We start from the raw sequence: 17,487 nt of genomic DNA, 5'->3' as shown, positions 1-17,487 counted from the left end.
GTTGAAAAATGTAATTAAATAATCAAGTGAATAAATGAATGATGGAATTAATAGAAAACTACATTAGAAAATAATTTAGATATAAACTGACTAAAAACTTGATGGCAAATTCAAACACTGATTCTACCTACAGTTCTAATGCTAAGAAATAAAAAAGAGATACTAAACCATTGACACTGCGCCAGCCAAGAGAGGTGCAACGCAGATCCAAGTGACCGGAAGAATCTCGACAAACACAACAACGACCCCCAGTTCTAACGGCAGAGACACTGAGCAGTAAGGAGAGAGAGAGAAAGAGAGAGAGTGTAATGCACTGTCCATCTGTTCCAGTCAGCAACTAGAGCTGAGAGGGAAGGAAGGACAGGAGACACACGTGCACAAGAACACCGGCCCAGCACTGACAATTGCTCAACACACAAAAGTCCATGCCTACATCGCACGCACGCACGCGCGCACACGCACACACGCACACACGCACACACGCACACACGCACACACACACACACACACACACACACACACACACACACACAATTGCGGAACACATGAAAATGTCCAGCTTCTGCACAGCACACACATACATCCTCCTTGTTAACATTATGACCAATACAAATGTTTTATCTCCTCATCTCGTATAGTATAGGAAAAGTCTGAAATTAAGTGAGGTTGTTTTGGGTTCAAGTCTGCCTTCATTCCTGCTTTTAAATTATCTTCCATCTCTTTCACTCTCTTTGTGCTCACTACTGCCCCATAAAGTCTGTCTTTAAAATAAGTCAAACAAAGTGAGAGTTGTGAGGCACAGTTCCAAAATGACCTAACCAGGGAGTCAGACAGAGTAGAGATGGACCTCAAGACAGGTCAACAACACATTGACTCAATAAACTATTATATAACGTACAGTCTGCTAAGCGTATTTGTTGCAGTTGCATGCACGCACACACTCACAGGATGCACACACACAAACACACACCTGACTCCCGGTAGAACAATCAAAGCTAATTTGCTCAGTTTACTGTCCCAAACAGAGGCGCCTTTCACTGCTCTGACAATAGAGAGCCATGCAGTTAGTCATATGGACACAGGTCTTGTGACGTGGTTGTATGCCAGGCCAAATAAAGCCCAGGACATGTCCCACGTGCACTACAATGTGACACTTCTAACAACCCAATTTATACTTTGTCGTATGACGGTGTCCCGTGCCAAAAATAGCAGATCTATAAGCTCACAATGTGTTGCGGATGCGACATGTTGTGAGCTTGTAGATTGCCTATTTTCAGCACGACACCGTGGTACGGCAGAGAATGACTTGGCCACAACAGCCTAGCTCATTGTGAAACCTAGGGGATGTCCACGGTACATTTAAAAGAAGATAGCACAGGGGACAGGCCTTGAGTGTGGGCTATGTCATGCAAAAACAGCACATGTCCCATTATAAATAGGCCTGATTAAGAAATGGTTGTGTGTGTGCCCGTGTGGTCAAAGGCAAGCATGAGGTTACTGCACAGTCTCAGTAGGTCACTGGACCCTATGTTAAGTAAAACAGTGTTTACTAGAGGTCCATGAGGCCTGCCAAGTATTCTTTACTAGTACTATTTGGATACCAAGAACCCTCAATTACATTTACTGTACATTATGAGGCTTTGATTTCTATGAGAATGTATTATGTTTCAGGGAAAGGAGATCAATAACACGAGTTAGGTTACACGCACTCTCTCTCACTCTCTCTCCCTCTCTCTCGTCTCACACACAATTACAGAGCCTTGAGGAGGGGATGTCCGCACACAGACAGAGATAGTGTTTCAGAATAGTCTTTCAGCATTAGACGATTGCTTGAAGGCTAGCAATTTATTCAGAATGTTCTAAAGACAATGCTTCATTCAGCCAAGTGCTTCCCAATTGGTTTCACACTAAAAGTGCACATAAAGGTCAGAACCCCTGACCTATATGTCAGGGGTCAACTGTCATCAGTTATGTTAACTGATAACACAACGTACCTACACTAGTTCTCAGTACAGCCATCAAAGAAGCTCGATTCATCATTCATTCATGCAAATGTTCTCTTTAGCAAGTGCTGACTTAACAATCTTAACAATGCCCCGGCCCAGCCCTTGACAGCAAAAGGCCTGCAGTCTTACTTCCATAGCTAAGGTATCAGCCATCAGTGATGAATGTTCAGTTATGGTGATGAAACAGGACTTTGTAGATGACAGGAAGGAACAGCATAGAGTTTGATCTAACTAGTTGGACACCTCGTTTATATTGTGTACAGCACACCATACTATACAGGCGGAAGCGGCATAGGAGGTAGAGCAGCCATTTGGGAACTGGAAGTTTCCTGGATCGAACCCCAGCTCCTCCTGGCTATAGAGTTGAAGCCCCTAGAGCAGGACACTAACCCCCCAAACCGCTGTACAGTTCAAATAGTTGCCCTCTGCTACTTGGGATATGCAGAGGACAAGTTCCAGGTGTGTGCAAATCAGTGGTGGAAAAAGTACTCAAATGTTTTACTTGAATAAAAGTATCAATACTGCCAAAAGTATTGGCATCAAAATATACTTAAAGTACCAAAAATAAAAGTATGCACAATATCCCATTGCACAGGTTTCAAATGTATACAAATCTTTAAAATAGCCAAAGTTTAAATAGGGCTGAAGTGACTAATGTATGTTATGTAATGTAATATATATAATAATCACAATCTACAAAGTAAATAGTAACTAAAGTTTTTAGGTAATATTACTTAGTTACTTTACCCCACTGGTGCAAATGTAGCCTACTTGGCCAATATAGGTCTTCCTTCTTGGTCTTATATTCTTCCCAACAGTATACCCCACTTTAAGCATTCTAAAATCTGTAGACACGAAAACATAGTCATAATGTGCCAGGCACGGATGCCATGAGGGTTCCCCCTAAAACCTCAATGTCTGGATTTAAGGTTCAGTTCATTAGCACTTTCCTATCAGTTGAGTCATTGAACTGCAGCGACACCGTGTGGGAAAATAAATACTTTGACAAGCTAAAAACAGAAGTTGACTTCACGTATCACGTTGAGCGAAGGGAACAAATACTATACAAAAGTACATAAAGTACTATAAAAAGGTACAAAGCCAGCGACTAAATACTCGGACAACTTCGAGAATACGTACACAGTGAATGTCACTATGACAGTATGGCCTCTCGGTCAAATTAAGTGCAACAGAGCCACATTTAGTACACGTTTAGCCCTGAGGCTAAACTTCAACCTGGTGTTTGCACTTTCTCCGTTTTTAGCCCGTACATCTACATAAAAGTTCAGATTTCAAATATAAAGTGCTTATCCCATGGCCATGGATGTTACAATTATGTTCGGGCTCTCAAAATTACCCGTATCTTCCGTATTGTTCAATGAGAAGCATTTTACTCCGATCGGTGGCCAATTTCTTCGTATTTTTGCCATGAGCTTTCAACTGCGTGACCCTATCGATTTGGAGGTGTATTGCACTCTGATACATTATAACTCTGAGAAAATGGCCATCAATCGGATTAAAATGCTTTTTATTGAACAATACGGAAAAGTACTTCTGAGGACCCGTACATCGTAATAACATCCATGGACATGGGATAAGCACTTTATATTTGAAATATGAACGTGTATGTAGATGTACGGGACAAAAACGGGAGGAAGTGCAAACACCAGGTTGAAGTTCATCCATGACGGTTGTGACAGACGACCGTCGTGTGATCCATGGCTACCAAACGTACAACCCTGAACATTGCATGCAAGCAATGGGGAACAAAGTGAAATGTAAACTTCTCTTTTTTAAACAAAAAAACTTTAACCATACCTGCGCATTTGCCCCGTGAGAAACGCACCAAGTAGCTCTTCTCTCGCATGCCAAATCTGCAAATCAGCTGTTCAGGGTTCACGTGCGTTTCTTTTCGTCTTCTTCCGAACCTCAAAGTGACGCAGTTAACAAGCAAATGACTGGGAGATGCTTTAAATGGGGGATATTTCCAGCTCAATTCTATTATACAGCAGTGGTGTAAAGTAATTAAGTCCATGTACTCACGTACAATGTTGAGGTGTTTTGACTTTACTGGAGTACTTCCAATTTTCAATACTTTTACCTCTACTCCACTACATCTCAGAGGAAAATATTATACTTTTACTCCACTAAAATTATTTGAAAACTTTAGTTACTAGTTACTTTGTCAATTTTGATTACTCTTACAAAACATGCATTAACCACTTTAGCCTTATATATACTTTGGCTATTTGAAAATAGCAGATCTACAAGTTCACAACACGTTGCGCTTTATGAGCTTGTAGATCTGCTATTTTCAAAAGATTTGTATACATATTGAACTTGTGCAATGGGACATTCTGCTAGATTGTGGTATTGATACTTTTACTAACTACGTAAAAAATGTAGTACTTTTTACACCACTGTTATACAGTTAGTGTTTGTTTGTTTTTTGTTTAAACAAAAATGTACGCCTATTGTTGCAATTGAATACCTATTGCTTCAAAGTCAAATACAATTACATTTACTTTATAGCAATAATTTATTGTCCATTATTGACATAACTATGACATTCCTCATAGTTTTTCACATGTGGACGGACGAAACAAACGTTTCTGGCTTTGGGGCGCCTGGCTCTCTCCACATGGTCCATGTGCTCATCATAATCCTCAACTAAACTTTGCCTTTATTAAGCAATAAAGAATAAGATAAATAACACTTTATATATTGTAGGAAATTGTAAAAAAAAAATATATATATTAAACACACATAATATAAAACTGTAGCCTAGAAAAAGCAGGGGTCCTCCTATATAATAAAGGCTCAGTCCTTGTGACTGACTTAAGATTTAGTTCTACAAAACCAGCAGTCATTTTGGCCTATTGAGATGAGAAATCAATGCAACATGCAAAGCATACCATACAAGTTTTGGGGGGATTGTAGGGGTTTCGTTCCACAAATAAAAACTGTGCCGCACAACCAGCCCCTCAATAAACATCCATTCTTGTACCTGGGCTCCTGTTGGTAGCTCCATCATCTAATCTAAGCTAAATGTCAGCTCTGTCTGTGCTTTGAGATAAGCAACAGTTTATTGGGTTTAATGCAACCAGAAACACACACTCCAAAAAAAAAAGGAATAGTAAAACATTAGCTCAAAATGTAGGAAACCCCCAACTACATAAAACACATTACATTTGATTGTCTCAATGATGGATGACACAACTCGTTGAAAAAAAAACAACAACTTTATTACATGTCACATCTTACAAAATGAGGCAAGTTGGCCAAATGTTGAATTGTCTGGGAGAAGACAAGGGGAAAAAAAATAAAAAAATGATTCAGGTACGAAGATCAGTTATGTGATGTTTGAATGTAGAATGTGTGTATGGGACCCCTTCCTGGGTGTGTGGCTGGCTGTGTGCCAGGATGGTTATTTCTGAAAACATGTGTTTGTTCAGAAGGGCCTCATGCGTGCGTTGATGGGCGGAGCCCGGTTGGGCGGTGTGATGGCTATATCTAGATAATCTCCTATCTGGAAACGCTGAGACTGAAGCGTCATGGAGTCGTCTGCTCCCTTCCGTCCGGAAACAGTACTGCCGATGTCTTTGACTCTAGGAAAGGGAACGTATGTTTTAGAGAAGGTATTTGTGTAAGTACAGCTAAATAAAAGCAGAATACACAGCCTCCAAAAGACAAAATAAGCACGAAACGAGTCAGAGGTTGTGCATCAAACACAGAAATAAAAAGGCTCTATGGTCAGCAGCACACTGCTTAAAAAATGATAAAAGTAGGGGTAATTGACAGCGAGCCAGAAATAAGACCCCAACATGATAGCGTAGGGGTCTTTATCACCCCAAACGTAACAACAAAACAAAGGATTTCATTGCATACGGTAATGAAAGCAGTCCATTAATGTATGCCAGGTGTGTCCAGTGCAATGCGTTTCTTCGGAAAACAACGGGAAGTGTTAATAAAATAGAATCAATATATTTCTCGTTTCAAATGTTTTAAAAAACATTCTTGAGAGCAATGTTTAGCTGTAAATTACATTGTTTACATGGCTGCCATGTTGGATACGGCACAAAATCAAGCAGCGCAGCAGGTGCTCTGAGTCTTTGATTAGACACCAGCCTGTTATTGAGCTCAGCGGTCATTATTCGACGTCTGGGCTGGGGGTGGACGTTGGAGGGGCTTTCACTTTTGGACCAATTATAGCCCAGTTTTAGACGGAGGTCTAATAGACGACTATGGCTCACTGGGCTATAGTCATCCTTTCTCCCCTCCCCACCTCCTCCTTTCTCCTCTCTCCTCTCGTCCTCTCTCTTCTCGTCCTCCCTTTGGTTGTGTGGGTTTGTGTCCCATTGGTACAATCGTAATTAACCCTGTACGGATTCACGCTCTAGTAAGGCCTGCCACTAATTCTACAACCGGGGACCCGCTCCCCGGAGTTTCTTTTATTTCCCACGTCGCAGGTCCATGGACTGTTACTACGGACCTGCGGCTCAAGACTGTGACTGCGGACCGGGCCTCTCCATGGAGCACGACCGTGGATTTCTACAACACTACACTATACTGTATATTATCTTAACATTCATATATTATACCATTATATACTGCATACACATTATTGCTGTACTATATTATATTATCATATACTATCCTACACTGTTATATGTGCTACTATTGTTTTTGTTACTACTTGCACTGTATCTTTTTCTGTCCCTCCTCTGTCTCTCCCTCTCTCTCTCTTCTTTCCCCCGACACGGTCGAGGCAGAAGGCCACCACCCTAGAGCCTAGGGTCTGCCTGACGTTTCTTCCAGTTAAGCGGGAGTTTTTCGTTGCCACTGTCGCAAAATTGCTTGCTCAGGGTGGGATGTCGGGTCTCTTTTCTCTACATGTAAAGTGTCTTGAGACAACTTGTTGTGATTAGACACTTTAATAAAATTGAATTGAATTGAATTATTCAAAAATAACACACCGCTGAATTCAGTGATTGACCAATCAGAATGAAGCATTCAACCAAGCCATCTAATAAACATATTGAATATGTTCAAGTAACATATATTGTAATCAACAGCAAAATCTTTAAAGTTAAATAAAATAAAGTACCACAATTAAAAAAGTTTTGCCTTTAAAAGTGGGGCTAAAAACAGACTTCCTTGTGAATGATTGTTGTGATATTTTGCTCGCTACCATGACATTTGCTCCTGGTCAGCTCCAGCTTTTCAAGGCCACACTTTAACCAATCTTCGCTTCGGAATGACATCTACAGTATATACAGATATCAAACTTGGCTATGATCGTCAGCGAGCCGGGTCGGCTGTTCTTTGTGAAGATGGTTTTAACTGATGTTGTTTTGTAGTATTATTGTGTTACTAACCTGTACACCTGTCGCTTGGGATCAGGGTAGACGATGGCAAAGCTAAAATGGGTTCCTTTTTTCCTGGCCTCAGGATACACCTCCTTCACTAAGCTGGTTAGCTCCTTCAGAGTGGCGTCCATCCTGGAACGAACACAAACACACACAGACACAAAACATAACACCATCTCTCTTTTGTACACCTTTTCCTTCAATCCCTCCCACTCTTTCTAGAGTTGTACAGATACCAGTAAAACTGCCGATACTGCTTGAAATGATGGTATCGGCTACTGTGCCAGTCTACGCCATTCCAATACCAAGTCATTTATCACATGATATTTCTTATTTTGTATTTTGAATGCTTCAGTTGATAGTTTACGACTGTTTTATACCCATGCTGTACTATTTACATTTTTATTTTACTAACTTGTAGCTGCACTATTAACACTTATTAATGGATTTTTTATTTATTCCTAGATCAGTGGTTCTCAACCCTTTTAAATTCAAGGACCCCCATAACTCTGAGAGTGTACAAATGGAACCAAATGGGTTCCATTTGTTCACTCTCAGAGTTACAGACCTGTAAGGGTCCATTTGGAACCCCCTCAAGGAACCCAGATACACACTGTATCCGATCGGTACTCTGTATTGACCGATGCGCAAGTTATCGGAATCGGTACATCTCTAACTCTTTGTCTATGTCTATGAACTAACGACGTAGAGAGAGAACTAAGCTCACTCACTACTGCAAAGATACTTTGCGGCAGTGATGTCATGTGTTACTGAACTCACCATGTGTATATCTGTAGCTCGCTAGAGGGAACATTTCCCCTGGCAAATTCATCCACTCTGTGGTGCCTGCCGCTGTTGGTGGTGAATACCCGTAGTAAGAGCGGGCATGTCTGGAGAAACAAACAACAATGATTAGCATTGAAATAACAAATGGTGGATCAGGTGCCTAATGAAGGTCAGAGTGACCAAAACGTTGTATCCCTATCAATACATTTTTTTAAGTGAAGACAGTGTGCAGGACTCCCCTTTTTCTACTTATATCTGTCAAAAAAGGATAAAAAAAGGATAAAAAGCTCAAAAGCTTATTTCCAAATGTGTGTGTGAAGAACTAAAATGCCTTCAAAGTATAGAGAAAACTGGGTTTAGTTTGTGACTTTTTCGTCACGGAACTCTACTCAACATGTAGCAACGTAGAGGTTATCTATAACCTCTAAGCTGCAAGTCCTCCATTGACAAACTGACTTATATTGCACCTCTAACTTTGTCCCTGTTAAGGCTTTGTTTCACAAAAATCCACCTGTTATGAGCAACTTTTGTCAATAAACTCTGTGCAGCCATGATTCGTGTTTATTTTGGGGAGCGCTCGTTTTAAATCACTCAACGTTCTGCGTACCATCTGTTTTGAAAACGCACACTTGGAAAGAAAGGTAGAAACATTGGTTGTGTCTCATACATTCTGCATCGTGGCTATGAGATTGTGCAACCTCTTATCTCAGTCATCTGTAACACTACTATGGTGGACAGCAGCACCTCTAAAATTCTGGTTTGTGCCGTTTGTTTGCACCAAGATTTATTGAAAGAAACAATAATGCTCATAACACGACAATGGTGGATGTTTTCCTTTAAACAAAACCTTGACAGAGACACAGAACATAACCCAAGCTGTAAGTAAAGGTGCAATATTGGTGAGTTTGCAGTTGTTTAATGCAAATCACAATTACAGGGGTGGCTGCAATTCGAAACTGGCCCCTGTACAAATCAAAGCCGGCCATCAAAATATAGTTAAAGTACCAAAAGCAGAAGTACTAAAGTGTTTGAAAATAGCAGATCTACAAGCTCAACACGTTGCAAACTTGTAGATCTGCTAATGTTTTTTTAAAGAGGGGAACAAAAAACAAACAAAGAGGCAATTTTGGAACATTTTAACAACACAAATCTTGTGTATGGGGGGGTTCCTGGCACAACTGTCACAGATGGGGGGGAGCTCTGTGGACAAATATATATTAATATGGGGAGTCCTTGACATGAAAATGTTTAATAACCACTGGTTTAAACAACATTAGGAAACCATCCCAAATAAGCAACTACACTTTAGAAACAAGCCCAGAAAACCTCAACCCGCAACTAACCAACATTTACAAGATGGAAGCAACTTTACAGAAAAAACAAGCCCGAAGTCGCTTATAATAAGCAGACATGGCAACCCTGCCTGTACATTCAGACGAAGCATTGCATATAACCTAACCGTATATGTTGTAATGTAAACACAACGTAGTATCCCACGCTGTTAGCCTTGTGAGCTAACACGTTAGCTTAGCACTGGATCGTTCTCGATGGTTTACCTTTTCACGATCAATGGGCTTCTCCGGCTCTTTCTTGATTTCCTCTTGTGTGATCCTGGATTCAAGAGCCATGCCTATCCTGTGATAATATATCAATCAATTATCCCGTAAAGATAGATCAAGGACCCAGACAGACAGACGCTTTATGTCTCGCTTGGATCTTCTTTCTGAACAACAAACTGGCCCCTGCGAAGATGCAACGCTACTTCCGTTTCCTGTGGACTTCTGTTTCCGGGTCAACTTCTTCTTCTTCTTCCTTTTGGAGTTTTACGGCGGTTGGCATCCGTGTGTGTTGCATTACCCCTCCCTACTGGATCCCATTCATAACTCAGGTATACAATCTATAACTGACTGTGTCTAAGAGATTGCATTTAAACAAATGATATGTTTATATGATGCTTTGCAGTCAATCAGTCCTCCAGAAGGAGTTGGGGGTAGAGATGAAATGGAAGATAGTCTGAAGGAGATCCATCATCACACCATTAACTCTAGTGTCTATAGTAAAGTAGTCTTATTCAGTTTAAAGTAATTCATAGACTTCATTATTTAAAGACTACTAGATTACACAGGATATTACCAAAAGTCCTACCAACTGTGTGACAAATGTAATGCATCTGAGGTCATTCTGCTTATGTGCTATGCTGCATAGCTGCTGGAGTGAAATGTTTAAGGTGTTTTCCGAAGTTATTGAACATCACATATAGGACCAGATCCACTTTTAATACTTAGAGTTTCTGACCAATCAGTCAGTCTGCTTAAGTCTCAACAGGAATTCCTTTCATCTGGGTTAATAACAACAAAAAGCTAATCTTAATGTTCTGGAAGAAGAAGGAAGAACCAACTCCGAACTTGTGGACCAGTGAGCTAACACCTTACAATTTACATATTGAGCGGATACGATTCCTAGTTTGAAGGGATAGGAGACCCCACTGTGATACAATTTTGAACGCATTTATCTGTTATCTTTGGAAGGAACTCCGACAGCTGTACAAGGTGATCCGTAAACAGGTTTGTTGCCCTACCTAATCTCCCAGTTCTCCTTCTTCATTTTCATTTTCAGCATATGATATGGGTTGGGAGGGGAATTTTGTTCAATTATATATCTTTACCTTATTGTTATTTTTATTATTTCTTTCTTGGTTCACTTGCTCTGTGTTAAAGTTTCTTTGGCTGCCTGTTACATGTATTTTGTAATGTTTGTATAATAGAAAACTTGGAGACTCCTGCAATACCTACTGCTATCCTCCTATGTAAAGTGAATCTCCACTAAACCGTATTTGAAAAAAGTTATAAAGAATAATAATAATAATAATAATAGTTTATATATTAAATATTGAAATGTGCTTAAACTCAAATTGAATTGAATTGAATTGTCCCTTCATTCATGTAAAGCATGCCAGCAGGCGTAGGCCAGCTGGCTCTGGGCCAGCTCAAACCTCTGACCTGCAACTGGCTCTCCTATCGCCAACACCAACCTCCCTCCTAAGGACCTCTGAGAGACACACAGAAGACAGAGAATTTACTGTAAGTCCAACTGATCTCATGCTTTGAAAATGTCTTTAACTGTCTATACGTGACAGAAGTCAGCGATAAGCAACAACACACCATGTGGTGGTCCTCTCTTCATGCTTTACACACAGTGGGACTGGTCCTGGTTCTGTGAGCCAAGTCCACCTACAGATCTGAGACCTGCTGTTCAGTCACATGCCCAATGGCTCTCCCCTTCTGAGTGTAGTGTAGTGTAGTGTAGTGTAGTGTAGTGTAGTGTAGCGTAGTGTGTGTGTGTGTGTGTGTGTGTGTGTGTGTGTGTGTGTGTGTGTGTGTGTGTGTGTGTGTGTGTGTGTGCGCGTGCGTGCGTGCGTGCGTGCGTGCGTGCGTGTGTGTGTAAATATTGTACTTTTGAGTTTGACTCCACTACATGTGTAGGCAGGGAAAAAGTACATTATGAATTAATTACTTAAGCCCTATTCCTTAATCCCTACACTATATAAATATAGTGAGAATAGCAGCTTACAATGTGCCATTATGTGATGCATTGTGAGCTTGTAGATCTGCTATTTTCACTATTATTGATATTTTTCTGGAAAAATAATCTTTAAAAAACAAAAGGTAACATTTTTAACACAGCAATGCAATTATATTAAAAAAGAAAATGCATTTTTTATTTAGAATACTTAAAGGAGTAGTTCACCCACCCAAACTTATTTTCTATCAATTACACAGCCTATGAAGATGGAGATGTTTTTATTTTTAGCGCATTCCAAGCCAATAATTTGATGACTGGCAGAAAGATGCTAATGTCTCCAATAGGAGACTCTGCAAGTCCTATCGGATACCAGGAGTATCTATAGTCCTGTTCAAATATTACTATCTATTGACTCAAGTACTGCTGAGTACTTCTTTGTCCACCACTGCATATTTACTGTTTCCAGTGCATGTTGTACAGTCTGTTTGTTTTTACAGTGTGTTTACTGTATGTGTCCATGCTGGTAAGCATGCTTGATTGTCTTTATGTGTGTGCACATGCGCACATTAGTGTAGGTCTGTTAACATTCCTCAGAAATGAAATTTGAATATTGGTCTAAACAATTGGCCAGAATATCGAATATATTCGAATATTATTATTATTATACTTTATTTTATATATGTTTATTTGACAGGGACAATACAAAAAACAGTGTATCAAGTGCTCTGATCCAATACAAAATATATTTTGTTTTTATAACTTAATACATTGTTTTTTTAATTGTCCCTGTCAAATAAACACATTTTAAAAAACAATTAATTATTTTTATTATTCATTGAATATTGATTTTTATATTCGAAATGCATTTTTTCCTCATATTCAAGGAATATTCGAATATCGAATATTTACCAGCCCTAGCGCACATGCGCGTGTGTGTATGAACAGTGTGTTCTGTGTGTTCTGTATGTTCTTTGTGTGTGTGTGTGTGTGTGTGTGTGTGTGTGTGTGTGTGTGTGTGTGTGTGTGTGTGTGTGTGTGTGTGTGTGTGTGTGTGTGTGTGTGTGTCCTGACACTGGACTCCTCTGTTTCATTGCTGGCCAGTTGACCAGGAGGTACTTTAACAATAAGCTCTATTTTACGATTCTCTCTCTTTCTCTCTCTCTCTCATTCTTTCTTTCTTTCTTTCTTTCCTTCTTTCTTTCTCTCCCTCTCTCTCTGATTCTTTTTTGCCTCTCTCCTCAATCACTGCGTTTGTCTCTCAGTCCTCTGTCTCTCATCAGAATGGGTAGCACATGAAAGAATCCGTCCGCCATTCTCTTTTTTTCCCTCCTTTCTCATCACACCCCCCCCCCCATCTTTCTTCTCGTCCTCTCTGTTTTCTCTCACTCCCTCTACTCTCCTCCCTTCACAACAGTGGGCCTTTCAGTCTAGTCCCGAGACACTGATATCCATTCACCGATATGCATCAGGGATATGTTGCTGTTATTTTATTAATGGCCCAATTACAATCACTGACGCCCCCTCGGTCTCTCCAACTATGAGTGTACAAATGGAGGCAAATGGACCCTTACAGGTCCATTTGGTTCCATTTGTACACTCTCTGAGTCACAGACTCGTAGAGCATTCCCATTGGTACACTGGATAGATTAACACTGAGAATGTACATTGCACACAGCATTGTCTGGCCTTCCACAAAGTTGATGATTTGTCCATGTCTTGTTTGCAATTTTGTCCACAGACATCCTGCATATTTGTATGTGTTCACTAGTATTTTTTTGCGTTATCTTGGAGCACAACTCTTAGCCTACTTTGCATTTTTCTCTAACAAATTCAGTTTGTATGTGTATGTGCAAACTTATGCCCTAAAACCTTGGTGAACATTATTGGGTACAAACCATCACTTACATGAGCACACAAGTTTGTGAGTGTGTGAGTTCTTTAGTTGCTACACTTGGTAATGTTAAAAAAACACAAACCAAGCCAAAAACCTTGGTGTAGTCATGGATTGAGACCTGAATTTTAACAGCCACATCAACACTATTACAAAGTTAGCCTACTATCACTTTAAGAATATCACAGATTAAAGGATTATGTCTCAGAAGGATTTTAATGTGCTATACAAATAAACGTGCAAAATCCTGAGTGTTACAGTAGATCACAGGTTGAGTGGGCACCTAAACATTGTGGGCAACTCAATGTTATTTTTTCCAAAATGTAAAAAAGAAAAAAGAAAAATGCATAAATGTATGCTTTGGAAAATGGTTGGAAATAATGTTAAGCATATTTTGAACATGCACGGTACATCATTATCAGACCTAAAACGCATACCCTTCAACTTCTTGTTTATATGGCCGACATGACTGACTATCCACAAGTTTTGTAGAATTTGTAGCAATTGTAGAAATATTAGGCATGAAATGTCATTAAAAAAATGATTATATGTATGTACCATTTACTAATAAATGTGCATATAGCCTAAAATAAAATTTGAAAAATTAAAGAACTAAATATAGCCTGAAGAAAAGGTTCCCAGAGCAGAGGTCTCAGGTGCCAAATTGGCACACCGATTTTGCTGTGTACATTCCAGCAGTTAAACCAATGCTCTTAGCAACGTAGAATAAGTGCAAGTTAACTATAGCATTAACTTCAGTTCAGTAACTCACTACCAGTGTAACCAGCCACATAACCAGCACAAGTACTGATTTGCCACTCCTTCAGGACATCACATGTGATTTAAGCTTTAGTTTGGTTGTGTTTCCCTTTAAGGTCTTATTTGCTCTGATCTGAGGACAGTGTTGCATTGTCTCTTTTTCAGTTTTGGCCCTGAGCAGCCAGTCTCATTGACTTTCTGCACTTTACCTGTGTCCAGTTACAGCCATTGAGAGATCAGAACATCTGAGTTCCCTCTCCCATGGATCCCTCACCTATCCCATCCCCTTTTACAGAACAAAAGAACTTTGTTCATGCAAACCTCAGACTTCAGCTAGCTACCAAACGGGTACAACAATCAGAAAAAGCATGCAGTAGGCCAGTAGCCTCGGAAACCCAGCCTTTTTTTTGTTAGTGGGCCAGTGGTTCTCAACCTTTTCAGGCCGTGACCCGCAAAATTGTTCTATTTGAACTGGGGACCGCCCAAATAAATATTGTGAAAATAGCAGATCAATCTGATATAGCAGACAATTTGGCCAATGCTTGACCAGTTTTTATTGTTGATTACTTTTGAAGTAATAATGGTAATTTCTTTTAGGTATTAAAAAGATCTTTAAAGTCCTAAAATTGTCACTTCACTGTCATCTTTTCCCCCCTTTAAAAAAAAATCAGGAGTTGGACACACAGCAGTGTTTAATCTATTTCAGGTGCCTAGAGATGCTCAGAACTCTGGATTCTCTGTATAATTTAGATCCCATAGCCTGGGGAGTTGATCACGCTGCGATTGGTTTGTTGGTTTTGGTTTATAGGACACAAACCATGATAGCTATCATGTCTCAACAAAGAAGGCTACATTTTTGTTGTTGTTTATAAGATCAAATGTTATCTTTACAAGTTATCAAAATGTTCAGTCATATTCTGCTTTGTCGGTTCGGTTCTGTCGGTATGTATTGTAGAAGTTGCCATGACAACTAGCTAGCCAATCACAGTGCAGCCATACCTCCAGTGTGTGGGATTAAGACTCTTCCTTCGACCACTGTCAACCAGCGTTGCCATGTCCACTTACTATAAGCGACTTTGGGTTTCTTTTTCTGTAAAGTTGCTTGTAGCCTAAATATTGGTTAGTTGCGGGTTGCAGTTTTTTGGGCTTGTTTCTAAAGTGTAGGTGCTTATTTGGGCTTGTTTTCTAATGTTGTTTAAACCAGTGGTTCTCAAACATTTTCACGTAAAGGACCCCCACATTAATATGCATTTGTCTGCAGACCCCCATCTGAAAACATTTTATGCCAGGGACCCCCATACAAGATTTGTGTTGTAAAAAAAAAAAAAAAAAAAAAATCCACATTTTTCACATTTTCTTCTAGATTATTTTGAAAATAGCAGATATACAAGCTCACAACGCGTCGCATCACGACGCGTTGCGAGCTTGTAGATTGGCTATTTTCAAATAGCCGCTGCATAATAGGTTTAAAGTGCTCGTGTCGCTTCTTTTGGGCTTATTTTCATAGAACTGGTTGCTTGTTTCTCTCGCAAAACCTGGCAACGCTGCTATCCACGGCAGAAAAGCCCTTGCGCGCACCCTCCTCACCTGCTATCTGTGCTGCTGCGTGCACGCGCTCTCAAAGTTAACCACTTCTCTTTTTTGGTTCTGATCAAAGGTTCCAGATGTCATTATCGATACTAATGTGACCTGCCAAAGGTTACCTGTTAGGTGTAAAACAAAACATCTGGAATATTGTCATCATGGATACATCCTGAATTTACCAGCCAAAGGTGAGTAGTGTGTGTAGATTAGTTTACTTTAACATAATCTAAAATAATGACACATTTACATCCATGCCTACAGTGATGGAAAGAATACTCACTTTTTGTACTTAAGTAAAAGTACTACATTTTTGTACTTAAAAGTATCAATACTGCAATGTACAAATAATCTGTTACAAGTAAAAGTCCGGAATTCAAAATTTACTTGAGTAAAAGCATTGGTATGTACTTAAAGTACTCATTATTCAGAATGTCCCATTTCAAGTTTTCAAATGTATACAAATCTTTTGAAAATGGCAGATCTACAAGCTCAAGCACAGGTTGTGAGCTTGTAGATCGGTTATTTTCAAATAGCCAAAGTTTAAATAGGGCTGAAGTGGGTAATGTATGTTTTGTAATAATTAAAATCTACAAAGTAACTAGTAACTAAAGTAATAAAAAGTACAATATTTGCCTTTGAGATGCAGTGGAGTAGAAGTAAAAGTATTGAAAATTGGAAATACTCAAGTAAAGTAAAAGTAAGCCTACCTCAAAATTGTACATACAGTATGTACAGTACAAAAGTAATTACATGAGTAAATGTAATTAGTTACTTTCCACTACTGGTGTGTAGATTAGTTTACTTTAACAGAATATAAATGACAAATACATCCATGCCATTATGCAATAGCAGTTTAATTTAATACATTTTGAGCAGAGATCTACTGTAGCATGGTTTCCATTAGGCTGCAACAAAACAAAAATCTTTCATCTTTCTAACCCAGCCTTATAACACAATTTCTCACCATTTAAGGCATTGTTTTTTAATTAGATTTTCCATTCCATTTTCTTATTATGTGCTTTACTTAAGAATGTATCTGTTATATAAGCACTTTGTTTTGCTTGTTTTCTTACTTTGAATCTATGTTTCCTGTTTTTAATCTCTTTAATGTAGGCCTATATGCCCATGCACTTTGAGTTGCATGTTTTGCATAAAAGATGCTTTACAAATAAATTCTAGTATTATTATTGTTGTTATTATTTATTATTATCATTATCATTATAATTACATTGCCCATATCATTATCATTATTATTATTATTATTATTATTATTATTATTATTATTATTTGAAATAAATTAAAACATATTTGGTGATCCACTCAGATTCAGGTATAGGCCTGTAAAACACTGTTGTATTGATTTATTTTTTCATTCATTTCAGAATATTACAAATATCAATGATTTATCCCTTGTTTATATCTGACCAGCCTATTAATAGACTGTAAAGTTCTCATTCATCAAAGCATAAATGGGAGATAATGCTGGCTATAGTGCCCAAAGTGATAATTAGTTTTAAATGCAAACTATATTCAGTCTGAATGTCACGTGAAATGATTGGAATAGTACTGA

At 39.0% G+C, this 17,487-nt stretch overlaps 1 protein-coding gene across 1 annotated transcript; it reads right to left on the bottom strand.

Moving 5' to 3' along the window:
* Window positions 1-5,229: 5,229 nt before the first annotated feature.
* LOC311040949 (histone deacetylase complex subunit SAP18) lies at window positions 5,230-9,908 on the bottom strand. Its single transcript, XM_084051386.1, has 4 exons — window positions 9,718-9,908; window positions 8,156-8,265; window positions 7,385-7,507; window positions 5,230-5,614 (listed from the first exon to the last, which is right to left on the bottom strand). The coding sequence occupies exons 1-4, from the start codon at window positions 9,787-9,789 to the stop codon at window positions 5,458-5,460; spliced, it is 462 nt and encodes a 153-aa protein (XP_083907512.1). The 5' UTR covers window positions 9,790-9,908; the 3' UTR covers window positions 5,230-5,457.
* Between the last annotated feature and the right edge of the window lie 7,579 nt (window positions 9,909-17,487).

Source organism: Gymnoscopelus microlampas, assembly GCF_963454915.1.
Source record: "Gymnoscopelus microlampas genome assembly, chromosome: 24".
NCBI lineage: Eukaryota > Metazoa > Chordata > Actinopteri > Myctophiformes > Myctophidae > Gymnoscopelus > Gymnoscopelus microlampas.
The sequence above is the reverse complement of the archived record's forward strand: the minus strand, read 5'-3'. Positions and strand labels throughout refer to the sequence as shown.